We start from the raw sequence: 27054 nt of genomic DNA on the forward strand, positions 1-27054 counted from the left end.
TCTTCGCCATGCCGGCGCGGTGGGACCTAAGTTGCGGGGACTTGAACCGCCTCAGGCTGGACATAAATAAATTCAATGTCGCGTAATGACATCCAGTTTGCTTTTTTGCAGAAGAACTCCAAATCCGGTGTTGAGACGCATCTGCATTCTCTAATATCTTTCATCATTACACTCCGCGTATCCATACTAGAGATGGCCTTCAAGCGACTGGTCCGTTTCGCCATAGGAGATCGGATCCACTTCGGGGATCTACTCAGCGCCAATGGTGGCACATATGAAGTCAGACGATTGACTGGTGACCCTTTCACTAAGCTGCTGGCCACTGAGGAGATTGTCCAAGTTGATGAAGTAGGTCTTGTAGTCCAACAAGTTCCCCTTTTCCCTTTTAACAGCCTTCCAGCTACTCTGCCCCATTGATCGTACTCCGCTCATCATCCTTGTGGGCTTGAATTACCAGAGTCACGTAAACGAAGCCAAGGTACGTACTCCAATATATTTTAACCAGTCTTACATGGCTTGCTGACGGGGATTTCAGCTGAATGTTCCGAAATATCCTCCTATCTTTGTCAAGCCGGCCGATGCGCTGGCTGGTCCTTTTGATACAATTGAAATTCACCCCGACGCTCGTGGAATGCTCGACTACGAAGGCGAGTTGACTGTCGTTGTGGGCCGAGATGCGAAGAATATTTCCGAGACTGAGGCATTGGAGTATGTCCTGGGTTATACGGCCGGAAATGACCTGTCTGCGCGGAATTTCCAGCTCCCCGAGGCGTCTGGGATGCAATTTGGCTATTCCAAATCCTTCGATCATTTTGGACCTATTGGACATACCATTGTTGCGGCCAGCGAGATTCCCGATCCCCAGGATCTCCGTCTAGTTACCCGGGTCAACGGGCAGGTCAAGCAGCAGACCAGTACAAGTGACATGATCTGGAGTGTCCGGCAAATTGTCAGCCACCTCTCACGGGGAATGACTCTTCGCAAGGGAACCGTAATCATGACTGGCACACCAGCTGGCGTGGGATTTTTCAATCGGGAATTTTTGAAGGCTGGGGACGTGGTGGAGGTGGAGATCGAAGGTGTGGCGTCCGTCAAAAATGAAATCCGATATCCTTGATATCGCTGTGGGTTCAATATTGCGTACTATCTACAATTTGATGTGAAGAGCAGAACATTATCCTAAAATTGAGTGGAAAAGGAGAAACAAGAAAACAATCGCACTTACATTAATGCGCGGACGGTAGTTGCCACAATCCGTAGTTCGCACCTTCCCGCCACCATGATGCATCATCATCTTCCCACCATCACATCACTCAGCATTAGCATCAGAATTCAGGCATTAGCAACTAGCTCAAACTCACGTGCTTGTGTGGTGATAATGCAATCTGGTGCTTTCTCTCGACCAGTGGGCCGTCGGCGACCCAAGACGTCCAAGCAGGACCGCGTTTGTCCCGTATGCTCCAAGGAGTTCTCCAAAGCGGAACATTTGGCCAGGCATTATAGATCCCACACGAAAGAAAAGCCATTCCTTTGCGCGGACTGTGGACGGGGATATAGCAGACAGTGAGTGTAGCACTTCACGGAACCGACCAACTAAAGGAAAAAGAAATTGATCATGATGTTCATAATTTGATTTAGGGACTCATTGCTTCGCCATACACGGTCACATTACCGAAGAGATGGATCGGGGGACGTTCGGCATTCACAAGAGACAACGGGCGTTTCTCATGTCACTCCCCCCACGACTGAATCTGATTTGGAAGTGTTTGCTGCGGTACCATGCCATCCATTGCCACCGTCATATTCATCACCATCTACGAGTAATATCGCAACGATAAGGACGCCTTCAAATGGCACAATAGAACGTGTGGGGACAAATGTGTCTGCGAACGCTGATACAAACGACTCGTTGGATTTAGGTTTTCCTATCTCATTTTCACAGGATCCAGCTGGTGATTTCCAGATAAACGAAACCCTGAGTTTGTCGGATATACTCGGCGTCGAGCTAGACTCAGGATGGAATTCTTGGTTGATGGATGACAACTTCGACTTAGATGCCCTGAACTCATCCTTATTACAAGCCACTAGTGGAGACTTCTTGACTGTTGATCAGATGGCAGATGAGAATCCGCTTGCCACTGGATCATCTAGTGTTGACCAACAGGCAACGAACGCGGGATTGGCGCCGAGTGGGAATGCAATAACGGAGAAAAAATGGCACACCTACTGTGAGCAGGCCACGTCGGGCGTCATATCCCCAGACCCAGCGAATAACTGCAATCAAATTGACGATACATATCGCCACGAGCTCGCTCAACGTCTTCAGCAACGTGTGCAAGCCGGTATTCTCCCTTCAACCACTTTTCTAGTAAGCCCTACTACCCTCGTTCTTTATTTGCCACCACCCAGTCCTCGAAAGTGGTAAAAATGCGTGAGGACGGAAAATTAAGGAGTAAGGCGCTGACTGATATGTAGCATCTCTGTCTGCAAGCGTATTTCTGCCATTTTCATCCCATCTTTCCTATCATCCATGAGCCATCCTTCTTGCCCTCTACGCAGAATGCCGTTCTTCTTCTGTCCATTTGCTCTGTAGGGAGTCTATTTCTCGGCTCTGAACGAGCAATCGAACACGGGATTAGCATTTTTGAAAGACTTCAAAAAGCAGTTTTATCTTCGGTGAGTCAGATGGCCCGTCCATTTCGGGAATTCAATCGGTCTTGAACAGCAATATTAATCGACAGTCTGGAAATTCAGTGGGACATTATGATCACTCAACGTCCAGATTCAAAAATCGTGGCCATTCAGTCGGCCTTGCTAGGACAGACATTCGGTCTTCTTATGGGAGTGCGTACTTTTCCAGCCACAGAATTCTCTTACTCTACCATACAAATGATTCACTATGTGCAAAGGCTAACTTAATACCTCTGCTTTCTTCCTGTAGCGGCCCAAAGATCTGGCCGGAATTGAGGCCTTTCATGGAAGTATAATTGCAGTGAGTTTTGGCAGACCATCTTGTCTCGACAAGAGACGATTGGAAATGCTGACTATGGCCAAGTTTGCTCGCAGAGTCCGACTACTTACGCATACAACATCACCAGAACTACCTGCAACCCTTGCAAACCTCCCGAATGACAAATTGCAGTCCTCGTGGAAGCATTGGATCTCCCTAGAGGAGAGAAAACGGTGAACCCACCATTTTTACCCAGTCGATATAACCTCACTAATATCCTACAGCGCTGTGCTCGGAATATTTATACTTGATGCTGAGTTAGCGAAGATTCATCATCATGAGCCATGCCTACGTCCTGCGATTGAGCGTCTACCAATCATCTCCTCAGATGAGGTGTTTGCTGCAAGCAACGCAAATTCGTGGCGCGAGCTGATTCTGCAACAGACCCAGCAGGCTGGGAACAGGTCGATGAAGAATCGAAGTCCTCGAGGGACGAGTGACTTCCAACTCTGTGCCTCTCTTGAGTCCATTAGTGCTGTGGCCTGTGAGTGCCAGGAAACTTTCTCGACTACCCCCCGTGCAGCCGAGAAGTGCCAGGAACTGCTCCTATCTTGGTACGAGACGCATCTATCGGCTGCCGCTCCTGGTGAGGCCTGGGCATATCCATTAAGGATTCTCTGGCACTCCACTTTCATTCTCTTATACTCAAATATTGACGCTCTTGAGCGAGCCTGCGGTAGAGACGGCCCAGAGGGAGCTCGAGAAGCCATTGGATATGCTCAACAGTGGGCAAATTCCCAGGACGCGACCAGATCTCTAATACACGCTGTCTGCATCAGAAAGCACTTCGAGTCAATGTCCATTGGGTCTGAGTGTCCACTACAGATTCCCACGTCCCTTTACCACTGTGGGATCATCTGGTTTTGCTTTGGGCATATCGGGAATGGCAGCAACGGAGCTATCATGGAACGCAGCTTTCCAGAATTAGATCTAGCTGGAGTGCATGTTGGCGAAATCGATGCGGCAGATTTGAGAAACACTCAAGTCGAGCGGAAGGCTGTGAACCAGGTCTTCGGGATCATCGGCCTCCTGAAGAGCATACGGCATTGGAAGTTATCTTTGAGCCTTGCTTCAACCTTGCTTGCGCTTATCGAGGGGCAGGATAATGTTTTCTAAATTTAGGACCCTTGTGTATCAATTCACTACGGTGTGAATCCTCCTCTCGGGGTTTCCAGCATCTCGCAGTATGGTATCTCAGATAATTCGACCAGCAAATATCTGGTATTAAGAGCAAGTGAAACTACTAGGGTTCGAAATATATTTCAATTCGTTTCGTAAATTTTCCGCATTGTATCTAATAAATAACAACGTAGGGCGCATTTCTTTATAAATCAATATATCTAATATCGACTGACGCGATATTACTAGAAAATAGAGACATAGTCATCCAGAAATTATTATTTGAAAACCAGAGCGATTCCAAGATGAACCCTGTGGGCGAAAAGTGGGGGGCTCCACTATGGGGATTACAGACAACGCGGCCAGGTAACATAGGTCCCACATGGATTGATTATGTACTAAACTCGGTGAAGCCACCGTGGCATTACGTCGTAGAGAATCATGATAAGAAGAGCGTTAATGAACAGCACGCGAAGCAATCATCGAAACAGATCGTGCAAATACATGTAGACAAAGGCCTAGAACACTAAGGCCAAGGAAAGCCAGGCCGAGAAAGGCAAAACAGGGGCGAACGAGCTGCGCGCGTGCTATTAGGGTTGCTATGTAGACTGGGGGACGCGCGCTGTCTCACGCCGTGAGCCCTAAAACGATGTAGCATTAGTGGGATTTGATCTGGAGGACGTGGTAATGTGAACATGAGGGACGAGTATTAAAGAGGCTAAGTTAGAGAGGTAAAGCCCAAGCCGCAACGGTTTTGGCTTCTAAATCACGTAATCTTTCCATTTCCACGTTAAGGTCGGGGTCGGGAGAAAAGCAGAGATCATTAATAGTATTTTTTTGGAGTAAATGGACGCCTTTGAAAGTCCGCAATCTGGAAAGCGGAATATAAATGGAGTAGCAATTTATATGTGCACGATACATGACTAATGGACAAGCTGACTTATCCATGATGGTGGAAAATCTTCTGGTTTTTATCCCGACAGTATATCCCGGAACGGTGATGGAGCTAGTGCTTACCCTGTTGGCGCTTGGTTGGTGCCTGGGAGTCATTCCGCGACCTTTACCTAAGTAGGTTAGTCATGATAACCCGACAACTTCTCGACTCTCTTCCCATTAATATTGCGACGTTGCCCTCTTCATCCCATTATTGACATAATGTCGCGAACCACTGAAGATACCCCGCTGCTGTTGGACCCCACAGCCGATGAATTAGGATCCCCGAATGGTGAACGATACGCTCCCATTGTGGAAAGACATCAACAACGATGCACCAAAACCATCTTCATTTTGACGTGGAGCTCGGCACTGCTCGCGGTCTTCATCCTTGTTCTGGACCTGACCATCATATTCATATTTCTTGCCCGATTTGGGTATATCAGCCCCATGCCACCAGAGGGTACTCTACTTGCCCTCTTGGGGACGGTATGTTTTGATGTCACGCATATATATACTCCTCACCAGGAAAATAGGCTGCTGACCACAGCGACAACAGCTCCTGGCCGCCGGATTGATCTCGTTCCTTAATCTGGCTCGTCTGTATCTCTGGAACCGACCTATCTGGCTCTGGTTGAACCTGATCCTGGACCTCGCCATCGCCGTATTCTCAATCGGTAATAGTCTATTGGAGTTGGACCTCGACGGCTCCGGATGGGACGCAGATGTGCCCCTATGGCTCATCCATATCGCCCAGGTCTTATCCTGGTTGGCTGTGGTGTTCGGGTCGGTCATTCCGAAAATATCCTCTCTGCTATTCCTTGATAATACATATTAACACCCACTGGGCATCTAGACTGATTCACTTGGCTCTGTTCCTCGTGCGATGCTTCCTGTCCTTCAGCTACCGCCCATGGCGTGAATATCGCAATTGGACGTTGCCCCGTGGGCGTTTTACCATTGAGTTCAAGGTGCAATTCATTCGACAGACGGACAACGCCGAGGCGTCGCCCGACGCTAGTGCCTCTGGCACCGGAATGCAGGCAGAAGTGGCGGTGCAGAGGGTTTGAGTGGGTCCATTCCCAGTGTGCACCAGATACAGCAACTGAGTCAAGCCCATCCATGTTAACTCATCAACAGATCAACTATACATAGGCAATACAACGTTCCATTTCCAACAGAATTCCTGAATGAGATCGATCTTTACTAAAAAGCCAAACCCCAACCGGATGATTATATTCACTCACACCCATTAAAGAGCTACATCTCTACTTTACAGTGCGTACTTGGAAATTGCTCATCTCAAACAAAGACAGGACTTCCCCAAATTCTGTTTCACCCAATTGTGGTTTATAGAGCAAATCGGGTGAGCTATTCCCACGGGACGGACCGTAAGTGCCTTCCGTCGTTGTTGTACTCCTCATTGAATGAGACTCCTTTCGTAATCATTTTTGTCCTGTTGTGAGAAACAATATCACGCATGCCTTCTCGATATCAAGGTATCCGATACGTCGGATTCTGATTCATGGAAAATGAAGGGACGTGTCTCCGGATGAGCGACGATCCATGATCAACGAGCGTGGTAGTATGTGTTATAGATGCTGCGCCACTTAGTTCTTCCGCAGAAAACCTGTGAAATGGTAAGATGACGCAGGATCGAGGTAGATGTTGCAAAGCTAATGGGTGCTTTGACAGCCAGAATGATACGATGAGTAAAACAATCAGCACGAGAAATATGCCAACTTGCAAACCTAATTTACCATCAAGAATGCTAAAGTCTAATTGGGATTCGTTCCAGATGGCACTGCCAACATGTATCCATCGCTTAATCTTGCCTTTCATCACCGGCGGATATTCGATCGGACATCGTGAGACAGTAGTTTGGTTCTGGTGGAGCAAGAGCTGTTAGTATATAATCGGAGTAAACTTAGGCGTCAGGAAAATACCTCAGCGTTGTCACAGAACTCGCGGTAATCCTTTTTAGCGGTCCAGGCCGCTAAATTATAGGTCCGCACCGTGTAGTAGATCACCATCAGAGCGGTTCCAGACGCAATCAAAGCAGCGCAGTTTTGCCATATCTTCGAAAATGGCCGCCAGTTCCCCGGCTGATGAGCTCCACCGTGTGAGGAGAGTGCGGTCGGGGAGGGTGCGATGAGGAAGGATGCGGTCAAGGGGAGTGCGGTGGTCGAGGAGGGTGAGGGTGCGATGGCCGGGGATAGTGTGGCCGAGGAGGGCGCGGTCAGGGATGGGGCGGTGGCCGAGGAGGGGGTGGCCGAGGATAGTGTGGTCAGGGTTGATGAGACTGAAGGGTTTGAACGCATAATGCCTCAACCTTTGTTATAATAGTAGTCCGGAGAGCCACAGGGAAGGCCGAGACTGCCCTCTAGAGGGTACGCAGATGAAGACCAGCTTAGGGATCTCCAGTCGGTGAAGTCATAGGTCTAACCCTGGTCTGACAGCTGCCAAGATTGGCGCCTAATGATGTATGTATTACTGTTTCTGCAAGTTCAGTATATGCTATCGCGGCTATGTTCCGGCTTTGCACCGCTACATCGTGGGAGAATTGGGACTGTCGAACAACCGCATATTCTTGTTTATGTTAGTGATAAAACGCTCACTATTCTTTGCTAGCTCGGTCATTTGTGATGGAGTGAGTCTGTTCTTGCTGCTTATCATGTGTACAATAGCTCGACGCTGCCAGGGAGTAAGGTTCCGCGCCATTTTGCAACGATTTAGGGGTTGATTGTTGCCTAGGTTGATGCTTGAGTCGGGACGACGACAAAGGAATGATCGGTAATTTACTTACGTTGAATGATCTGCACGCTATACGATCGCGATACTAATTTACCTCATATACTCTCACCCATTTGTCCATCCGAATAAGTATCCTAGGTTACAGGAAAGTCGACCTTACAGTTCTTCCGGAAATCGGTGTCACCCCTTACACTCTTCGATTTTTTCTCGAACCCTAACCAGCCCCCGAACTACCTAGGTACCCCTGTTAATACACGAAGTATTGTATTGTGGGGTGAATGAGCATTACAAACGCTTCATACCTACGTTGTCATCCTTGGCATTAGATTAGGCACCCACTTGACTAGCTCCTTCCCCCGCAATGCCATCTGCTTCCTTTTCTCTATCTCCCCCAATACTCCGCTATTTTCTCTTTGATATACCGCAGAACGTTTCTATCCAATAAAGGTGGCCGCTGGTTATCGCCATGAGTGATCCGCTCTCGATTGCAGCGGGGATCGCCGGGTTTCTTTCACTTGGGATTCAAGTTACGCAAACCTTGGTCGATTTTTATTCAGCCTACAAAAGCCGAGACAACGAAGTTGCAAAAATCACCCAAAATATCGAAAATCTTCAGAGTGCATTTCGATCCTTGGAAATTGAAGTCCAGCAACGCCAAATCCGTGCCGACGCAGATGAGTTACTCCAAGAAGTTGACAAAGCCACACAAAGATGCCAGGAAATACTCCAAGAGCTCCAGATAGAGTGTCAGAAACTCTACAACGACTCTGTTCCTGGCTTCGAAGGCCGTGTCCGTGTTGCTGGACGTCGCGCCGCCTATCCGTTCCGGAAAAGCACTATGCAGAAGATCGATGAGGACATCACTACGATACGAGAAAACTTGTCGTTCGCACTTAGTGTCTTACAACTCAAAAGCCACAGTCGAATCGAAGACGGAATATCGGATGTCAAAGCTCTTCTTGAGCGGACAAACATAAGTCAGATCTCTGATATTATTCGCGTTTGGTTGATGGCCCCTGATGCATCTGTAAACCATAACAATATATATGCAAAACATCATCCAAGCACTGGCCTTTGGTTGGTCAACAATCATCAATTTACGCACTGGCTTATAGAGCACAATTCTTTTCTTTGGCTTAATGGGTTCGCAGGATGTGGCAAGTCCGTCCTTTGTTCAATTGCAATTCAACATACATTCCTAAAGATGCAGGATACAAACGCGGTAGGAGTCGCATTCTTCTACTTCGCCTTTAACGATGAGTCAAAGCAAAATGATCACGGCATGTTACGCGCATTACTGCTACAACTATCTGTGCAGTTTCAAGACGGTGAAAAGGAACTAAAGCAACTCCACGCATCATATAATCCACGAACTCCTCCATTAGAGGCGTTACTCGGCTTACTTCGAACCTTCCTTTGTCAATTCCAGGATAGTTACATCTTTCTTGATGCATTAGACGAGAGTCCCCGACACTATTATAGGGAAGGTGTCTTAAGGGCGATACAGGCGATACGGGACTGGAGCTTGCCTAGTGTTCATCTCTTAGTAACAAGTCGTGACCTGCTAGACATTCGAAGATCCCTAATTCCGTATAACAACCAAAGCATTTCTGTGAGATGCTCACCTATCAACAAAGATATCTCTGCTTTTGTCTCTCATCAGCTCGACAACGATCTAGAGCTCCAGAGGTGGAAAGTCCGTCATAGCGAGATTGAAGCAAAACTTATACAGGGTGCGCAGGGGGTGTAAGTATCTATTAAAGAAAATATGTTTCAATACTCTAACAGTAGTTGCACACAGATTCCGCTATGTGGAGTGTCAGCTCAACGCTTTTCGACGGGCGAAGAACGGGAATCAGCTTGATGAATGTTTACGTTCTTTACCTCGCGATCTAGACGAAACATATGAGCGAATATTATGTAGTATCGACGAAGCATATGTTGAAGATGTTCGACGGATCCTGACTGTGCTTTGCTTCTCTGCCCGACCACTGAATGTGAGTGAGCTTATCGACGCCCATGCGGTTGAACTTGGTCATTCATCGCACCTTGATCGTGAGGGTCGATCCTATGAGCTGAATGGCATTTTGGAAATTTGTCTTGGACTTGTGGAGGTTTCGGAAGTCAAGTATGGCTGTGAGCACCAAAATTGCATTGCTCGCATAGCACATTCTTCTGTGCAGGAATACCTACAATCGGAACGTATGCTTCAACGAAAAGCAGCAAGATTCAAAATGCGCAAAGGACCTGCGAACGCGGAAATTGCACAAATTTGCCTTGTCTACCTTTTGGAACCCATGCTTTCTACTGGCGAACTAAATGAGAAGAAACTAATGGAGTTCCCCTTTGCTCATTTCGCTGCTATGTACTGGTTCCACCACTACGAAATCTCCGAGGACAGAAAGCCAGATGTTCAAAAGCTTGTGGTAGAGTTGTTCAAGACCCAGAAAACCATTTTCAGAACTTGGATAAAGCTATATAACGTGGACCGCCCAACGGAAGGCGTCAATTTCAATTTGAATCTTGACACAGACACTATGGGATCACGTTTATATTACGCCTCATTGTTGGGACTTGACTGGATCTTATCCGATCTGATATTCAATGAATCGGAAAGTCCAAAAGACATACAAAGGATTGTGAACACGATCCATTGGCAATATGGATATGGTAGTGCACTAGTGGCTGCGTCATATAGAGGGCACGAGAAGGTGGTGCAAATTCTCTTGCATCAGGGTGCCGATGTCAATGCTCTAGGTGGAGAGTCATGCAGCAATGCACTAGAGGCTGCATCATCTCGAGGCCATGAAGAGGTGGTCCGGATGCTCCTGGTTCAGGGCGCCGATGTCAACGCCCATGATGGTTTCCATACCACGGCATTACAGTCTGCAGTACATGGAGGATACGAAATAATCATGCAGATGCTTCTGACTCGGGGCGCCGATATCAACCTTCAAGGAGGAGGATCTGGCAGTGCACTACAGGCTGCATCATATCACGGCTATGAAGATATTGTGCAAATGCTCCTGGCTCGGGGCGCCGATATCAACCTTCAAGGAGGAGGAATTGGCAGTGCACTACAAGCTGCATCATATGGCGGCCATGAAGATATTGTGCAGATGCTCCTTGCTCAGGGCGCCGACATCAACCTTCAGGGAGGGAAGTTTGGCAGTGCGCTACAAGCTGCATCATCTCAAGGTCATGAAAAGGCAGTGCAGCTCCTCTTAGATGAGGGTGCCGATCCCGATGGCGAAGATGTGCTACTTGGAAGCATACTCCAAAATGGACAATATGCTAGTCCAATCTGCGGTGCAGCACATGGAGGATATAAAACAATTGTGCAGATGCTTTTGGAACGGGGAGCCAATGTGAATACTCAGGGTGGGGCTCTTAATAATGCACTGCAGGCTGCATCGGATTATGGCGATCAAGATATTGTGCAGATGCTCCTAGCTCGAGGCGCCAAAGTGGATGTTCAAGGAGGAACCTATGGAAATGCACTACAGGCTGCATCATTTCGCGGACATGAAGAGATTATGCAGATTCTCATAGACCAGGGCGCCGATGTGAATGCTCTAAGTGGAGGACTATACAGCAATGCACTACAGGCGGCATCATCTCAAGGTCATGAAAAGGCAGTCCAGTTGCTTCTTACTCGAGGCACCAATGTCAACATTCAAGGAGGCATCCTGGGCAATGCATTGCAAGCTGCGTCATTTCACGGTAATGAAAAGATTGTGCAGATTCTCTTAGAGCATGGCGCCGACGTCAATGCTCCAGGTGGGGGAATATATAGTAGTGCCCTACAGGCTGCGTCGACTTTGGGTCATGGGAATGTGGTACAAATACTGCTAGATCGAGTTGCTAATCTTGATGCCAAGTTAGGTTTGAGCTAAGTTCTAGTAATATATTTCATAGTATCTTCTGCACTGGCTCGTTAGCTATTACTATAGCTACGCTGTTCCTGTGAAGTATGCGTTTATTTACCGATTGTAAGGTAGCTTATAGACTGTGGCATTCCTAATACAAGCTGCAACTGCGCCTACGGCTGTGATAGAAGGACAATCAACAAGTAGATAGCATGTTACCACAACCGAAGTACACTGCAGGGGCGCGGGAGTCATCCTTCCAGGCGCACTTTAAATAAAAAACAACTTATATCAAATTTTTGAAAGAAATCACATATTTCTACGGCTTGGCAACCATGCAAAACGTCTAATCAGTCTTTTCAAGGATACGTAAATAAATCCTAGCTACTGCACCTTCAAAGGATGTAGTGGAATTTACATCGCAATACTGTATACGCCTTGTTTGGAGCGTATCATTCCGAGACTATTCTAAATACAATTCAGTGGCCTTGGCATTCAAGGTTCGAGAATGAATCAAAGAGTGCAAATGGTGACACCGATTTCCGGAAGTACTGTAAATCAGTGTCACTTGTTCTACTCAACAAAACTGCATGAAACCGTTGACATGAAGATGATCGTCGAAAGTATTCATAATCCTAAATCAATACTCTAAATATAAAAATTATTCGTAGACATGGTCCTGGTTAATCAAATTGGCACTAGGGCCACCGATGTGGCGCCAAGAAAGAGCGAAAGAGTCTACATTTCGTAGAAGCCAAACTTGTCCGCTACTGTAAGTGATGAATATCACTTGGATAAAGATGACTGAGCATATAGTACTGACGGGAAAAGTACTGATAGGAATGGGGTGTTAGTAGGCGGTAAGTGATGAAACTTAGCTGGGTAGAGATGACTTCGGCCACTGATAGGAATGAAATCTGGTAAGAGAAAATAGTATATTTGCACTATTTATTAAGGAATGAGCCCCTAATGGGCCCCCACGATAGGTCGTGGGCCTAAAAAAAAAAGCCTAAAGCCCATCGTGGGCCCAACAACCGGGCCCAAAGCCCAGCCCCTGGGTTGAGCTTTCCAAGGTTGTGGGGCTCTGTGGAAGCCCTATTGATTATATAATAATAGAAGGGCCACGGTGACCTCACCTAAGAACCCAAGCTAAGGGAGGTCACCGCCGGTTTTACTGTGTGTAACCTGGCTTGGTATAATGTGTAACCTCCCTCAGCTGAAAAGCGGAATGTCAGCTGATGTCGTCACTGACATGTGAAAGTGGGACTTTGTTGACATGTGATTCAACTTCCCCGGCCTCACAGGGCTTTTCTCCAATGACAAGGTTGCATTACTTGAACTACGCTGCATGGCATTATGTCCTTTGTTCATGGTGGCTGACTTGTCTAAAATTGTCTCTTTGTCTTTAGCCTTTCGGTTCTGTTTGATTCTCATTATTCTTTAGACTTGACCTTCATGTATTCTTATTCTGGCTTCACATAGACTACACATTACAGGCTGAACTGGCTAGACTGAGTAGACTCAGCCATAACTTTGAGAAATGATAGGTATGCAACCTGCATCCCACTTGAAACACACTAAGCTAAAGCTAATCGATGTTTAGACCACGTCTTGGGGAGACCTTCGACCCGCTTCCGCAAGATCCAAGTATTTGCAGTTGTCTCCTTCTGGTCGGTATACTTATTAAGGTACGGCAAATCTAGTTCACACCAGTCTAAGAAATTCCAACCGCTGAACATCCAACAGAGCAGATAGACATGGCCCACCGTTTATTCGATCACTCTCATCCCGCTTCACAGGAAAGTTGACAACGTGGCAGACAACTGTTATCATATTCCTCTGGCTCTACCTCAGCCGGAACTTCGCCAAGATCGTCGGCCTTGAATGCCCTGAACCATTGGCAAACATGTACTCGCGGTCCTTCTTCCGAGCAACATGGATCACCACTGGTCTTGATGCTGGATTTTGGACTGCGATGAACATAAAGCCAAAATGGTTGCGAGATATAGCCTCACTAGTGTTTACAGCTTACTATTTGATTGCTGCTGAACAGGCCGATGAGAAGGTTCGCCGGGTCCGTGCTACCCTGACACTGGAGCATCTGCGCGTGTCTTGGAACAAAGCCACCAGCCCCTACCTGTGGTCAATGGCGAAACTGCTACGACCGCGGATGACTCGGTTCCCGGCCCGAGCGATTCGAATCCCTCGCCCAGCGCAGTCTGTGTACACCGACCCAGTGAATGCGTGGCTGTATTTCGATGGCCCGTTAAGTGCGCTCCGAGATCAGAGTCTCATTGTGCTGGATGTACCCGGTGGTGGGTTTGTGGCTATGAGTCCCAGGAACTCAGAGGACAAGCTATTGTCTTGGGCGGGACGGCTCAAGGTTCCCATCCTCAGCGTCGATTACAAGAAGGCACCAGAATTCGCATATCCGTATGCGCTGCACGAATGCTATGATGTCTACCATAGTATCATTGCCACGAACGGTCGTTGTATGGGTCTGAGTGGTAAGACCCGTCCTCGTATTCTTGTTACTGGCGAGAGTGCCGGTGGGAACCTGGCAGTGGGCATGACCTTGATGGTGTTGCAATCCGCGATGGCTCAAGGCTGGCGTGGAGAGGATGTGCTCCCGGCTCCGGATGGTGTGGTTTTGGGATACCCTGCGTTAAACATGAGGGTTGAGAGCTGGATGAGTGATGAGCAGATGTCATTGATCCAGGAGAAGAGCACCCGTCAGACAAACCGCAGTGTTCTGCAACGGAAACAGGATCAATATCGTAGACTCACACCATTCACATCTCCAGGTCGCTCGGTCGAGGATTTGACTGCTATCTCACCACCTGAGAAAGCAAAGGATAGCAAAGAAGCCAATGTGGCCACTGAAGCGGCCAAAGCACTGGAAAGGAAGCTCCAAAAGAGCGAAGACCTAGCCCCGAAGCCTGTTGTTAAAGCAGAAGACGAAGTCAAACCAATTAAGACCAGACTAGCCGTCTCGTCCATGATTACCTACGTCCACGACCGCATCCTCACGCCGGAAATGACGCGTGCGATGATCATTCTATACATCGGACCCCACCATCGCCCTGACTTCAACACCGATTTCTTCTTGTCTCCTGTCCTGGCCCCAGATGCATTACTTGCCCGCTTCCCGAAAACATATATCATGACGGGAGAGCGAGATCCTCTGGTTGATGACACGGTGATATTTGCAGGCAGACTGCGTCAAGCAAAGCTACATCACTTCCGTGAGCGCCAGGACCTGGGATTGGAGAGGTCTAACCGTCCCTTTAACGAGAGAAACTACGTCGAGATCTCCCTGATTCCTGGGATTTCACACGGATTTATGCAGATGGCTGGCTTCTTCCCTGACGCGTGGAAGTATATCCATCGCAGTGCGGACTGGCTTGAGAGTCTATCCCAGAAGACCAAGACTGACAACTTCGAGGCGGACTTACTTCACCCTGACGGGGACATGAATGCTTTGAATGCAAATACTTCCCTCAAATGGTCTGGTCTCGCAGACCACGAAGAAAATGCTCCAAACAAGGGACGTAACCACCATCGCAAGTTCACTGGCGAGTCCTCCGGTGATGACGACAGACCATTGGAAATGAGAATGAGCAAGATTACGTCCCTTGCTGGTAGTGAGGATGCACTTGCATCAAAGTCCGAACACCGCACGCGTCGGAGGAGATCACGTTCCTCGTTTGCCTCCTCGCGAGTCACCGGGCTTACATCGTTGGCAGATGACCGCAATGCTAAGGAGGATTTCATCGCTAAGCTCCGATGCTTGGAGAGAGCGGGTCGTTCGCCGAACCGTTTCGATCCTGATGAGACAAACAGTGCTCCTGAAAGCCCTGGCACAGTCCGTCCAAGAGGACGGAGCATCGCTTCCCTTGACAGTGAAGAGGATTTGCTGGATCGTCGCATGAACGGGCTCGCTGGTGGGTTGAATGGGATCGGGGAAGGGGCACAGACTCCCGGGTTGTGAAATGAGGATATTAGGATTACGATTTACGACTGACGTTAGGATTTATTTTGGGCATTCATTTCGGGTTAGAGTGAGATCAAGCATTTAGTTTAGAAATTATATGCCTTGTACCTGAATCCGTTGCGCCGCACATATAGCCTGACTAGGTACCTACCTGGACAGGTGTGGAAGATGAGATGGTTCAATGTAATAATGCTGACAATAATATGCTGCGATATGAGAAATGGGAAAACATTTTAATCAAGTAGAGTCAGGGGCCCAAGTGGCTCATTCCCAGTGAGCCCCTTTGCTTTCATGAGGGCAGCTCGATCTTCCAGAAACGTCTTGTATGCCGGTTTTGGGACACTCATGTCTTCATCCTCCCATAGTTGATATCCAACTTCCTCCCACACTTGAAGTTGACGAGTAAAGTTCCTGCTTGGCCTGACTCTTGGTGTTGTTTGCTTTGATTTAACAAATTCTAATACCTCTATTGCCGGGATGCGCAGTTTTCGCATAAGATAGGCGACGATGATAGTTGGTGAGCGTGAGATGCCAAGGTCACAGTGAATCATGATCGCCTCTGGCTTATCATCTGTTTCGAGCTCATTATCGACAGGCAAAGAGCTCAATGAGGAAAGCGCAGGGAATGCCAGTTGGTCAATAAACTCGCAGGTATCGCTCATATGGATAAGGAGATCTTGCGTCGATGAGTCTGCACATTGAACCCATTTGTGATGATACTCTGGAACTGCCTCTCTTGTGATACTGTTCCACCATACCCATCGGCCATCTGTAAGAGAGACAATTGCTTTTATATGATTTTCTTCAAGCATTTCACGTTTCCACGATGACCGGACATTTCCAAGAAAGAGACCAGGAACAATCTGCTTCATCCGGGCCGTGGATGCCATCTCCCATTTCTTGTCCCTCTCATTTTGGATATCCTTTTCTGCAGTGCTCTCACCCATAATTGGCTGTGTTGTTCACCTTGAAAGCCGAAGAGAGATGACGAGATACTGGGGTTGCCCGCGGGGTCAAAGCTTAATGCGCAGGGGTAATGCCTGCACCTGGCCACATTTGTAAGCTCTACGTACGTTCCACTTCAATGTACCTGTGTACTTCTTGTCGTTCCTTCCCATTGTGTCTCTCTACCTAATTAGGTAATTGAAATAATATTTATGGAAGGCGTGACGTCCCCACCTGTGGCTATGAACCCCTCGTCTCACCCCCTCCCCCTCACCCAATAACCCACAGCTAAGCAGACTTCGCAGTTCAACAGTTCAGGCCACCTACTTTACAGCGGTAAGATAATTGACGCCAAACTAGATGTGTACAGAGGTTATACAATGGACCAATCAGTAACGACGAACAATCTCCAGAACGAGTACCTCTACACAATGTATACAGACAGATGCGGCAAATCCCAACGATACTTCTCGCCATTGCAGTTGTTGACAGATCTAAAATGTTGTATATACAGTTTCAGCTATAACTATGCTGGACTAGGAAAATTCTTCAGCATCCACTCGTCAGGTGGCCTCTCTATTCCGTTGAAATTAATCTCATAGTGTTGGTCTTGCTGACCGGGCGACGTAAACATCCCGAAGGAGCCAGTCATAACAAAATGGTCGGCTACAGTTGGGTTAGATAAGTTACACGGGGAGGTTCGGTACCTGAGACTTACGATCAAATAAACCCATGTTGCCCGGGAATAGCAGTTCTTCGTCCAGACTTTGACATGTGCCTTTGGCACGACTTCCCTGGAAAGCGTTCGTTTGATCATTGTCTTGCACATCGTGGGACATATCTTGGTTAGAAGCGAGATCGGGCTTGTGACCATCGCCGGCCATGGCGAGCACGAAGCTAACAGTCTCAGCCGCTTTCGTTGCCTCCTTAGATGTGGAACTTCTTCGTATCCAAATAGACCTGGAAAGCTGAAGGGCCGCCCGGATCTCTTGTTCCCGCTGTATTGTCTTCCCACGATGGAGAATTGAACATAGTACCATAGTAGCAGTGAGGAACTGGTGGTTCATGATGGATGTCACTCGAAATCTCATGGTATAGAGCTGACCGCCTGGACATGTTTCCTCATCAAGCACATGTTGGATATTCAGCATGCCTAGCGAAGCGTCCAAGCAGGCTTTTCGCGAGTAGCTCATCGAATCATGATCCGGGTCGGCTGAACTTGTATATAGAAACCGGCGATGAAGCACAATCTGCCCCTTGTAGACCATATGACCCAAGAACAAACGCGACATGATGACCTGCGGAGGATCCGTCATACTCGTGGCCATGGACTTCATCTGCAAGAGGGGCGGAATACTGGCTGCCGCGTCTTGGAGTACGCCGTCGACGCGCATCACCTCTGCATAACTACATGGTTTAACCGAATCTGTGAGATCGGCCACTGTTCCCAGTGCTGCTAGGATCCGTCGTCGTGCGATCAGTCCTAGGGAATTGGTGTATTCAGTCAAGGGACGCGAGGGAGGAAGGCTAGTCGACTGTTCATCGAAGTCCGTGTCATTCAAATTTCGTGGTTCCATTGTGTCACATTTCCAATCGGAGATCATGCGTGGCATGCCCATTTGGTTCGACACAAGTGTATCGCCCATCAAGACTGTCGCCCACAGTCGGCGACGCATCTCTCCCTGGAAGGGCGAAATGCCCGGGAAATGACGGGGATCGCGATGGTAGCCCATCCGCATGGCTAGGTTTACTTCCAAGGCCAGCAGATACCATGTATCTTGATCCGCGTCGGTACGGAGACAAAACTCGACATAGACGTAGTTGATGACCGTCTGCAAGACGTACGGCCCTGTTTTAGTGTACTCGCCCAGCACTAGGCACTGGACGATCTTCTCTCGATAAAGGTCAATCTGAAGGGACAGAAATTCCACATCAGCATCCCATGCATCAGTAGTCAAACAAGCAAGACAGATCATGCTGAACAGAAGACCAATCCACATGATTGGCACGCTGGACGGATTCGCCCAAAATGCCTCATACTACTTCCGTCAGCGAGACTGTTCAGATTTCAGCGTGGAGAGCACTTACCTCTCTTAAGAAGCCTGGGCCATGAACTGCTGCTGCAAGGTTAGTCAATACCCGATGCCCAGGTCCCATTGGAACACAAAAGGGAGTACGAACAAGACGAAACTAGATCTAGATAGTTGAAATATCGAGATATGTAGCGATCAACAGCAGCCTTAGGGGGCAAAGCAGCCAAAATCTCGCTGCGAGACGCCATATTGCGACATCCATACAACAGTAGCGCATACCCGGACTTGGGTCGGGACAGGTCATGCCCCGGCTCATCTGGGAGCTGATCTGGGGTGTTAGCTAGTCGAAGTTGCTCGTCACGATCAAAGTGGTCCTTCAAGTCCGCGATCCCATCGAGAATAGCCGCCCAATGATCACCACCAACATACCGGAGCTCGGACTCACTGATGCGCATGCTGCCACATTCGGAGTGCCCGTCGATGGGCGATTCCATGGCAGCTTCCACAGCGGGCGTACTTTGAGATATCGAGCGCGTAAAGTCTGGGACTGAGGCAGTATGGCCCTTACGTGCTGAATCGTCCATGAGCGACACGACCAGTCGTTCTAGATGTACTAATCGGTCGTGGACCCCTGGGACAGCAGCCGCTGGCTGAGGCTTTGAAATGCCCGTGATGCTCGAGTTATCGACATATGTGCATATCTGTCCTCGGCTGGAGCAGAGCGAGCATGGGTGTTGACGATCACATCGCGATCTGGACAACAAAAAAAACGGACCGTCCTGTGAGTGCTAGTCACAGACGAGTTCGTGGGGTGGCATTCTTACTTGCGGCGGCGGCACGAGTTACAAGATAGTTGCGGCTTATCCCGCTGCCGACTTGACTTCAGTCGGGGTTGTGAGATAGAATCGGCCTCGGGAATCAATGGTTCTGGTCCCATTGGGGGTGTTGGATGGGTGCTTGACATCAAAGTGATCCCCGACTGATTCTATGATACTGTCGAATGGTCTCATGCGGTCAATATACTTCACTTTCGTATGAGGCGGTTGCAGTAATGCACATTTAATGGCCCTAGCCGAGTCAAACACGAAAATTTGTGAATGGCAAGCCAATATGTTGTAGAAATCCTAAGACAAGCCGGGGGAAGTCAGCTGATCTCCGACCCTCCGACCCTCCGATCATCCGGAGTGGGGGCCGCGATCTATACGGCCCTAGAGATCCTGTACTTTGCATCTCTTTCTCTCTCTGTTTTCAACCACTACTAGCATCGGAGGACGATTATGCCTTTTCTTTTGATCCTGGTGCTGTCCAGTCAATCCGATAAATCCTATCACCGTGATCCGCTTCCTCCTGAAAGCCTACAGGGAAATATCTTGGGCTCCAAATGAGTTTAGATGGCAGCGCAACGAAGGAGAAACTGAGAGCTAACATTCATTCATTCCAGCTTGATATTATTTCACATCTTGCCGTAAGAATGTCTTCAACCGCAAGCTCTACCGATACCCCCCAAGCCAACTAGAGGCTAGCCTAGAAAAGAACATGGTTGTTGACTTTTCCTTCATAAACTCAGTTTTCCACATCCGCTTTTGTGACCATTTCTACCCCATCAGTAACCATGACCCTGTCAAATACAACATCAATTTCCTCCATGGATATACCCCTTGTCTCTGGAAAATAGAAATAAATCACCACACATTCAACGAAGCACCACAAAGCAGTGATCAGGTAGAACCCCCAGGTGATTCTCATCGCGAAGGGTATTATGTATGTGTTGAAAAAGGCCGTAAGGTAGACGATGCAGCTAAAGACTGCCAATCCGTGCGCACGAGTCGAGTAGTGGAGCACCTCCACTGGATAGAGCGCGGAAAGAGGCGTCCACACAAATGAGTATATTCCGAAATAGAGGAAGATCAGGAACACTAAACTGTTAGATGCTCCTGAATCGTCTCTACCAATATATATTTTTGTGAGAATGGCGTAGACAACAAGGGTAATGCCCATTAGAGCGGTGGAGACCACTAAAACCCGTTAGTTGGTATTCTATAATATTGAACCGCGAAATAACAAGGCTTTCTTACAGAAGGAAGGGCGACGGCCAATTTTTGTAGTATAGAAACTTCCAAGCACGGAGACGACTAGACTAAAGCTACTGATACCAATATTGATACCGAGCTGCGTCTGTACTTCTGTGATGCCAACCGTGGTCAGAGTGTTGCCTAGATAATAAGTAATGATGTTGTTCCCACTAAGCTGGCAGAAGACTTTAGTAGAAGATAGGTTAGATCAGTAATAGATACTAGTGTCTGTGTTACTTACTAGCCGTGGCCGCGACAAGACCGAATCTCCAGCGATTGGGTCTTGTTGATACGAGGGCTTTGAACCCGATCTTTTGTGTCTCTTTTTCATGCAAGAGTGTTCGGCAAATCTTTTCGTATTCTATGGTGACGATAGGGGAGTTGGGGTCACCTGCTCCATGATATTTGATCATCATCATCTTAGCTTCTTCATGACGGTCTTGGTAGATCAACCATCGAGGAGATTCAGGCATAAATGCCAATGGCATAACGCACAGGACTGAAGGTAGGACTTGGAGCTTGTTGATGTCAGCAGATTTGAACCAAAATCGAGGCTCAAATAATGGTCATAGTACCCACCAGGGATGGCAATCTCCATGCCCAGGTAGAGTTGAGGTATTGACTGCCAAACGTGACTGATGCAGCGAGAATGCTCCCGACATAATAGGCAGACCCCCAGAGCCCGACGAGCATCTCGCGGTTGCGTGGATGAGCTACTTCTGCAAGGTATCTGGGGGCACCGTCAGCCATCGCAATTATCTTCACATCCAATAGGTACTCACGCCGGTGTAGCCACAGCTCCTATATTGATTGAGATACCTATAATAAGCCTGCCGATGCAGAACATGGCTTCATGGACGGAAACGGCTTGAATAACGCCTCCAACGACAGCGATCGCTGAAGTTGCCACAAGGCCCCATTTACGACCCCATCTATTGGTTAGAGGGCCGGCGATCGGAGTTGCAATGACAGCTCCAACGAAGACGATGGCGACGTTTAAAGAAGTAGTCGCTGTAGTCAGGCGGAAGTAGCTGGAGTACGCAGGCAACATTTGAAGTCCATTCTGATGGCAAAGCGCGTCAGTTCCGTCATGTGGGTATCTATACAGGCAGCCATTGTACTCACCATCATCGAAGAATCATAGCCCAGGGTTGTAGAGTTCATGATTGCTATGAAGGCACATGTGAAGAGGATAAACTTCGCTTTCTTACTGTCGGGAACCATAATAACAGGGGGAGTGGCCATGGTATGGTGGACGGGGAGAGAAAGCAATTTAATTCTCAGTTCAGCATTAGGCGAAATGAATTATCGTGGAACTCTTAGACCTATTTATCCAATACTTATGTTTAGAAAGATAGGAGTTCAGGTCTGGAAGTTCTGGAAGCTGATAGTCTCTATGAGATACAGGAGTTACAGAACTTCTTATCACCCAAGCGGTAAATATTCTGGCAACGCATCTGGCAATCACCAGCGAGTCTCCGCGGATGTGAAGGTTGTAGCACTATAGAAAGTCTACCACTATGCACCGACCCAGCCAGCGCCAATTAAAAAGCCGAACGACCCAATAAAGCAATTGATAGCGAGCAAGCCACAAGTTAGGTCCCCACCTTATCTTAGGAGTTACTGTGTATTCTACGAACGAGACAAGTGATAGCGATAGAACCGCAAGCTCCTATATCCAGCCCAGTGGGACTGGCCGGAAAAGGGGCATAGCTTTATCGAGGCTGAACTTACCTATAATTATCTTAAATATATACGGTAAATGCTTCTAGAACGCCTTATAAAGGACGTTATTACGAACTTTAAACGTACCTTAATCAAGCGAATCTTAACTAATACTAATAGTTAACTATAGCTATAAAAGGTAGCCTAAGGAAGTAAATAATCTCTTTATATATAGGATTATAATTATAAAATATAATTTAAGACTTCTATATAGAAATTAATAGTCCTTAGGAGGTCTTCTAATATAAAGTTAGATCCGATAAAGCGGGGGGCTTAGGTCGGCTAATCCTTAGATATAAGAAGTTAATACTTACTATCGGAAGGATATATTCTTAAGTTTACTATAGAGAGACTATCTAGCCGGTAGGAATTAAATCCTATACTAGTAAGGTTAAGCTTATCGGCTATAACTTTATTCCGGATATATTAGTGAGGTTCTAGAACCAGAATTTATAAAAATCACCACGTGCGATAGCGCTAGACCTAATCAGAAAGCGGTAAGATAAGAAAGTAAACCTATAGCCAAGGACGCTACAGTGGTTTTAGCACTAAAACAGAGCCTACTCCTATACACGGGTCTAGATAGCGGCCAATAAGAAAGCTGAACGACCCATAAAGCAATTGATAGCGAGCCAGCCACAAGGTAGGTCTCCACCTTATCTCAGGAATCACTGTGTGTTTTAAAGAACGAAACAAGTGATAACGATGGAATCACAAGCTTGATCTCTGCCTGTCTCCCTAACTACTGTATGCAACGAGAGAGGGAATATGGGATAAGTGCGGGCGATGCTTTTCAGATGTGGTACTCCTCCTTGGCTGGCTCCATATCACGAAGTCAATGTGGTAGGGCCTGATCCCTGGCTTGCCCTTTGCAAGTTCGATCATAAAATTTACTAAGGACATTATAAAAGCTCAAGAAATTTAGTATATATTTTGCCTACCCCGCCCATTGATGTCTGTCTCATACCAGTGGTGGTACTCTTTGAACACTGTCCTGAATTTTTCAATTCAGACCCGAGAAGTCAACCATGACAGCCCACGATATCAATTTTTTGCTATCACAGCTTTCGCCAGAGGAGAAGGTGAGCCTACTAGCAGGTGTTGATGGGTGGCAGACCCAAGAAGTGGCAAGACTAGGGATAGGATCACTCAAGGTAAGCCAGCAACGTAGTATTTGCGATATTTCATTTCTAAGTCCAGTCCGAAGATGACAGATGGCCCTTCCGGGGCAAGGGGCAAGTCTACTGTCGATGGTCCAACATCGGCCTTTCTTCCAGCCCCTGTTGCTCAAGCCGCAACATGGTCTACCAATGCTGTGAGGGCAATTGGCAGATTGCTATGCGAAGAGGCAAAGACAAAAGCTGCCCAAGTGCTGCTAGCGCCTACGATTTGCTGCGCTCGCAACCCACTGGGTGGAAGAAACTTTGAATCATTCAGTGAAGATCCTTTGCTCAGTGGTAAGCTGGCAATCGAATATATTCGCGGCGTTCAGGAATCGGGAGAAGTTGGCGCAACTGTGAAGCATTTGTGAGACGTGCTTCCTTTAACTATGAAGTCCTATAACTACCCACTGACCTGCGGAATATCCTAGTGTGGCCAACGAACAAGAAGACGAACGGTTCAATGTCAATGCAAATGTCACAGAGCGAGCCTTGAGAGAGATATATCTGCGTCCATTTGAAATGACGGTCAAGTCGTCAAGTCCACCGACCTGCGTCATGACCGCTTATAATTGCGTGAATGGTCTTCACATGGACATGAATAGAAAACTTCTCACAGAAACACTTCGAAACGATTGGGGTTTCGATGGTGTAATCATGAGTGATTGGGGAGGAACAAATTCCCTAGCAGAGAGTCTACTGGCTGGACTTGACCTGGAAATGCCAGGGCCTGCTGCCCATCGGGGAGCTGGTCTTCTTGCACTGCTACAGAGAGCACCAAGCGAAGAGATATTAAAGGCAATTGATGCCTCCTGCTCTCGGGTGCTGCAACTGTTAGCGGGAAAGAATTTACTAGGCTTGTCTGCAAATGAAGCCATGGAATCACGCAAAAGAACAGAGACATCTTCATACACCGACCTCGATCGACAGCTACTGCGATCAGTAGCCGCCGAGGGCATAGTTCTCTTGAAGAATTCGAAGAACATTTTGCCACTCTCTCCTGATAAAATCCGTGGAAAGAGAGTTGCATTTATCGGACCCAACTCTCTTCATGGGGCACCAGGTGGCGGTGGCTCGTCGAGTCTGAATCCGCACTATCAGACGCATCCTATGGAGGCATTCAGCGCTGTCACAGCCAGCTTAGGTATCAAGGTTGATGTACAGCATACCCCCGGTGCCTTTAGCTATCGGTATCTCCCTTTAGCGGCTACTGAGAAATCGTACTCAGGGCACTGTGAGCACACAATGCAACAAAAGGGCATGCTCCGCCTCGACTTTTTTGCATCAACAGACTTTTCTGGGCCAATTTTAGAAACTCAATACCGCAACTCTTCCAACATTGATCTTTCTGACACCGCACCCGCTGTGGTGTACGAGAAAGGAGATCCATATTCCTTTCGTCTTTCAACCACCATCACACCAAAGACTACTGGAATGCACACTTTTGGCATAGCAAATGTTGGAAATGCCCGACTCTATGTGAACAACCACCTCCTCATCGATAATCATGACTGGTCCGGTCCTGCGGAAACATTCTATTCTTTTGGTAGCACTGAGAAGCAAGGGAAGCTTCATATGACTGCTGGACGTGCATACGAAGTGTGCATCGAGTCGTCTTCTAAGATCTCCACAGAATCAGATCCCAAAAAACCCGAGGCAATGCATGTCTATGGCATTCAACCTAGCGTACGATTTGGTTTCCTCGAGCAGCTCCCCGAGAATCCGATTTCCGACGCCGTTGTTCTTGCCGATGGTAGCGACTTCACAATTCTTATCCTTGGGTTGAATGAGGAATGGGAGGGCGAAGGTCATGATCGTACCACAATGTCCCTCCCTGGGACACAAGATGAGCTTGCACAGTCTCTCCTCAGATCAGTGGCCCATCCCGAAAACATTGTTATCGTCAATCAGTCAGGGTCACCCGTGGAGATGTGCTGGGAACCTGAGGCAAATACCATAGTCCAGACGTGGTATGGTGGTCAAGAGGCAGGTAACGCCCTCTGCGATGTTCTCATTGGTAGGGTGAACCCCTCAGGTCGGCTGCCCATCAGCTGGCCTTTCAAATACACCGACTTGCACTTCCACAAGAATAAGCACACATGGCCTGGTATAGATGGACAAGTAGTCTATGCTGAAGAGACATTTGTTGGATATCGCTGGTATCTTCATCAAGGGGTCAAACCGAGATACTGGTTCGGCTATGGTCTTGGATACTCGACCTTCGATATCTCCGGCCTTGAAACATCGGAGACTACTTCGGGGTGGGACTTTATTGCAGAAGTGAGCAATACAGGAAATATACCCGGTCGGGAGATTGTTCAGCTGTACTCAACCATCCTCGATGGTGCTGGGGTCCGGGAGCTAAGATCGTTTGAGAAGACACGCATTTTGGCGGTGGGCGAAACACAGAAAGTGACCTTTAGTCTCGAGAAGAGGGACCTGGCTCACTGGAATGGAAGATGGATTACAGAGAAATGCGTCTATCTCCTAGAGGTTGGAAAGAACGCCGGCGATAAAAATATGCTGACAGCCCAGGTGAGAATTGATGAACGGATAGAATGGTGAATTATACGGACAAACAGTCAGATAGCTTAGCAAATTCCTGAGACGTCTTCATAGGTTTCAAGTTGGTTGTTCAGGTTCCTGAAATGTCAGGTATCTGATTTCACCATGATGTATTCCATATCGCGCCATTTATTGTCTGTCCCATGGCTACTTCCTATTCTAAAACGAAGCATCGCATCATGTCACCCAAAATATCAATTGACTAGAATTAAACCAGCTACATAAGGGGTTCAGTACCACTACTACCATAAAAGCTGTACTATAAAAAACGCCGATATCGTTGTCATAGGTCTCGTAAAAGAGCACCGATAGCTCACTCGGTGTCAGAAATAGCGGTAGCGATATCCTTAAGCTTAGGATAGTCCTCTATGTCAAAGTCAGCAGCCACATCATAGTAGCGAGTGAGGTAGGCGCAGGTGAATAGGTATCAGGGCACTTTGAATATATTAGCAATGAGTTAGAAAGGAATTTAAGATAAGGCACTCACTAGCACCCTCCTTAACGGCGCAGGGGTCACAAAGGAACGAAACAACGTACTTGGTAGTCAGGTATTTCTTAACCTCTTTGATAGAGATATCGCCACGGCCAGTGAAGGGAATGCGGGGCTTGACCGGGGGGCCGAAGTTGGCGCGGTACCCAGCTAAAATATATTGTTAATAAACTGCAAATGATTTGGAAATAGATAATACACTAGGAATACTAGCAATGTTCATCTTCGCGGCATTGGTGTACCGGCCAGCGCGACCGGCAGGGGGGAGAGAGATAGTGGGGTGGGTCTTTAGGTGGTTTCGCAGGTTGCCGGAAGTCGAGAATTTGGCCTAGGTACGTTAGAATATATCCCGAAGACATTAGGGAGGTATTGTGAAAGCATTAAC

General features: G+C 47.7%; 11 protein-coding genes across 11 annotated transcripts; 6 read left to right on the plus strand and 5 right to left on the minus strand.

Moving 5' to 3' along the window:
* Window positions 1-192: 192 nt before the first annotated feature.
* Window positions 193-1157, plus strand: N7471_001747 (fumarylacetoacetate hydrolase family protein; the record flags this gene model as incomplete). Its single annotated transcript, XM_057274468.1, has 3 exons — window positions 193-348; window positions 401-478; window positions 536-1157. The coding sequence occupies 3 exons, from the start codon at window positions 193-195 to the stop codon at window positions 1115-1117; spliced, it is 816 nt and encodes a 271-aa protein (XP_057142647.1). The 3' UTR covers window positions 1118-1157.
* A 161-nt stretch (window positions 1158-1318) lies between these two features.
* Window positions 1319-4195, plus strand: N7471_001748 (C2H2-type zinc finger protein). The gene is made up of 7 exons (XM_057274469.1): window positions 1319-1563; window positions 1639-2368; window positions 2476-2676; window positions 2755-2844; window positions 2942-2992; window positions 3056-3183; window positions 3235-4195. The coding sequence occupies exons 1-7, from the start codon at window positions 1379-1381 to the stop codon at window positions 4124-4126; spliced, it is 2277 nt and encodes a 758-aa protein (XP_057142648.1). The 5' UTR covers window positions 1319-1378; the 3' UTR covers window positions 4127-4195.
* A 1089-nt stretch (window positions 4196-5284) lies between these two features.
* Window positions 5285-6132, plus strand: N7471_001749 (uncharacterized protein; the record flags this gene model as incomplete). Its single annotated transcript, XM_057274470.1, has 3 exons — window positions 5285-5551; window positions 5622-5848; window positions 5919-6132. The coding sequence occupies 3 exons, from the start codon at window positions 5285-5287 to the stop codon at window positions 6130-6132; spliced, it is 708 nt and encodes a 235-aa protein (XP_057142649.1).
* Window positions 6133-6996: 864 nt separating this feature from the next.
* Window positions 6997-7383, minus strand: N7471_001750 (uncharacterized protein; the record flags this gene model as incomplete). Its single annotated transcript, XM_057274471.1, has 1 exon — window positions 6997-7383. One exon carries the CDS (start codon window positions 7381-7383, stop codon window positions 6997-6999), a length of 387 nt encoding a protein of 128 aa, XP_057142650.1.
* Window positions 7384-8282: 899 nt separating this feature from the next.
* On the plus strand, window positions 8283-11712 carry N7471_001751 (uncharacterized protein; the record flags this gene model as incomplete). Its single annotated transcript, XM_057274472.1, has 2 exons — window positions 8283-9562; window positions 9618-11712. The coding sequence occupies 2 exons, from the start codon at window positions 8283-8285 to the stop codon at window positions 11710-11712; spliced, it is 3375 nt and encodes a 1124-aa protein (XP_057142651.1).
* Window positions 11713-12885: 1173 nt separating this feature from the next.
* Window positions 12886-15710, plus strand: N7471_001752 (putative lipase). Its single transcript, XM_057274473.1, has 3 exons — window positions 12886-13232; window positions 13289-13373; window positions 13432-15710. The coding sequence occupies exons 1-3, from the start codon at window positions 13226-13228 to the stop codon at window positions 15674-15676; spliced, it is 2337 nt and encodes a 778-aa protein (XP_057142652.1). The 5' UTR covers window positions 12886-13225; the 3' UTR covers window positions 15677-15710.
* A 202-nt stretch (window positions 15711-15912) lies between these two features.
* N7471_001753 (uncharacterized protein) lies at window positions 15913-16626 on the minus strand (the record flags this gene model as incomplete). Its single annotated transcript, XM_057274474.1, has 1 exon — window positions 15913-16626. One exon carries the CDS (start codon window positions 16624-16626, stop codon window positions 15913-15915), a length of 714 nt encoding a protein of 237 aa, XP_057142653.1.
* A 524-nt stretch (window positions 16627-17150) lies between these two features.
* N7471_001754 (fungal specific transcription factor domain-containing protein) lies at window positions 17151-19241 on the minus strand (the record flags this gene model as incomplete). Its single annotated transcript, XM_057274475.1, has 4 exons — window positions 17151-17290; window positions 17343-18663; window positions 18713-18744; window positions 18806-19241. The coding sequence occupies 4 exons, from the start codon at window positions 19239-19241 to the stop codon at window positions 17151-17153; spliced, it is 1929 nt and encodes a 642-aa protein (XP_057142654.1).
* A 979-nt stretch (window positions 19242-20220) lies between these two features.
* Window positions 20221-21974, minus strand: N7471_001755 (uncharacterized protein; the record flags this gene model as incomplete). Its single annotated transcript, XM_057274476.1, has 6 exons — window positions 20221-20672; window positions 20733-20915; window positions 20971-21247; window positions 21309-21459; window positions 21512-21792; window positions 21855-21974. The coding sequence occupies 6 exons, from the start codon at window positions 21972-21974 to the stop codon at window positions 20221-20223; spliced, it is 1464 nt and encodes a 487-aa protein (XP_057142655.1).
* A 1508-nt stretch (window positions 21975-23482) lies between these two features.
* Window positions 23483-26179, plus strand: N7471_001756 (uncharacterized protein; the record flags this gene model as incomplete). Its single annotated transcript, XM_057274477.1, has 3 exons — window positions 23483-23608; window positions 23662-23981; window positions 24046-26179. 3 exons carry the CDS (start codon window positions 23483-23485, stop codon window positions 26177-26179), a joined length of 2580 nt encoding a protein of 859 aa, XP_057142656.1.
* Window positions 26180-26492: 313 nt separating this feature from the next.
* Window positions 26493-26892, minus strand: N7471_001757 (uncharacterized protein; the record flags this gene model as incomplete). Its single annotated transcript, XM_057274478.1, has 3 exons — window positions 26493-26545; window positions 26667-26819; window positions 26880-26892. 3 exons carry the CDS (start codon window positions 26890-26892, stop codon window positions 26493-26495), a joined length of 219 nt encoding a protein of 72 aa, XP_057142657.1.
* Between the last annotated feature and the right edge of the window lie 162 nt (window positions 26893-27054).

This window comes from Penicillium samsonianum (assembly GCF_028829775.1).
Source record: "Penicillium samsonianum strain IBT 33392 chromosome Unknown utg000001l_segment0_segment0, whole genome shotgun sequence".
Lineage (NCBI taxonomy): Eukaryota > Fungi > Ascomycota > Eurotiomycetes > Eurotiales > Aspergillaceae > Penicillium > Penicillium samsonianum.

Coding starts and splice junctions, on each gene's coding strand:
- N7471_001752 (XM_057274473.1), top strand. Junction 13,374..13,431: donor TGGTCGGTATACTTATTAAG/GTACGGCAAATC, acceptor AACATCCAACAG/AGCAGATAGACATGGCCCAC.
- N7471_001748 (XM_057274469.1), top strand. CDS start 1,379: ATGCAATCTGGTGCTTTCTCTCGACCAGTGGGCCGTCGGCGACCCAAG. Junction 2,677..2,754: donor AAAAAGCAGTTTTATCTTCG/GTGAGTCAGATG, acceptor CTGGAAATTCAG/TGGGACATTATGATCACTCA. Junction 3,184..3,234: donor TCCCTAGAGGAGAGAAAACG/GTGAACCCACCA, acceptor AATATCCTACAG/CGCTGTGCTCGGAATATTTA.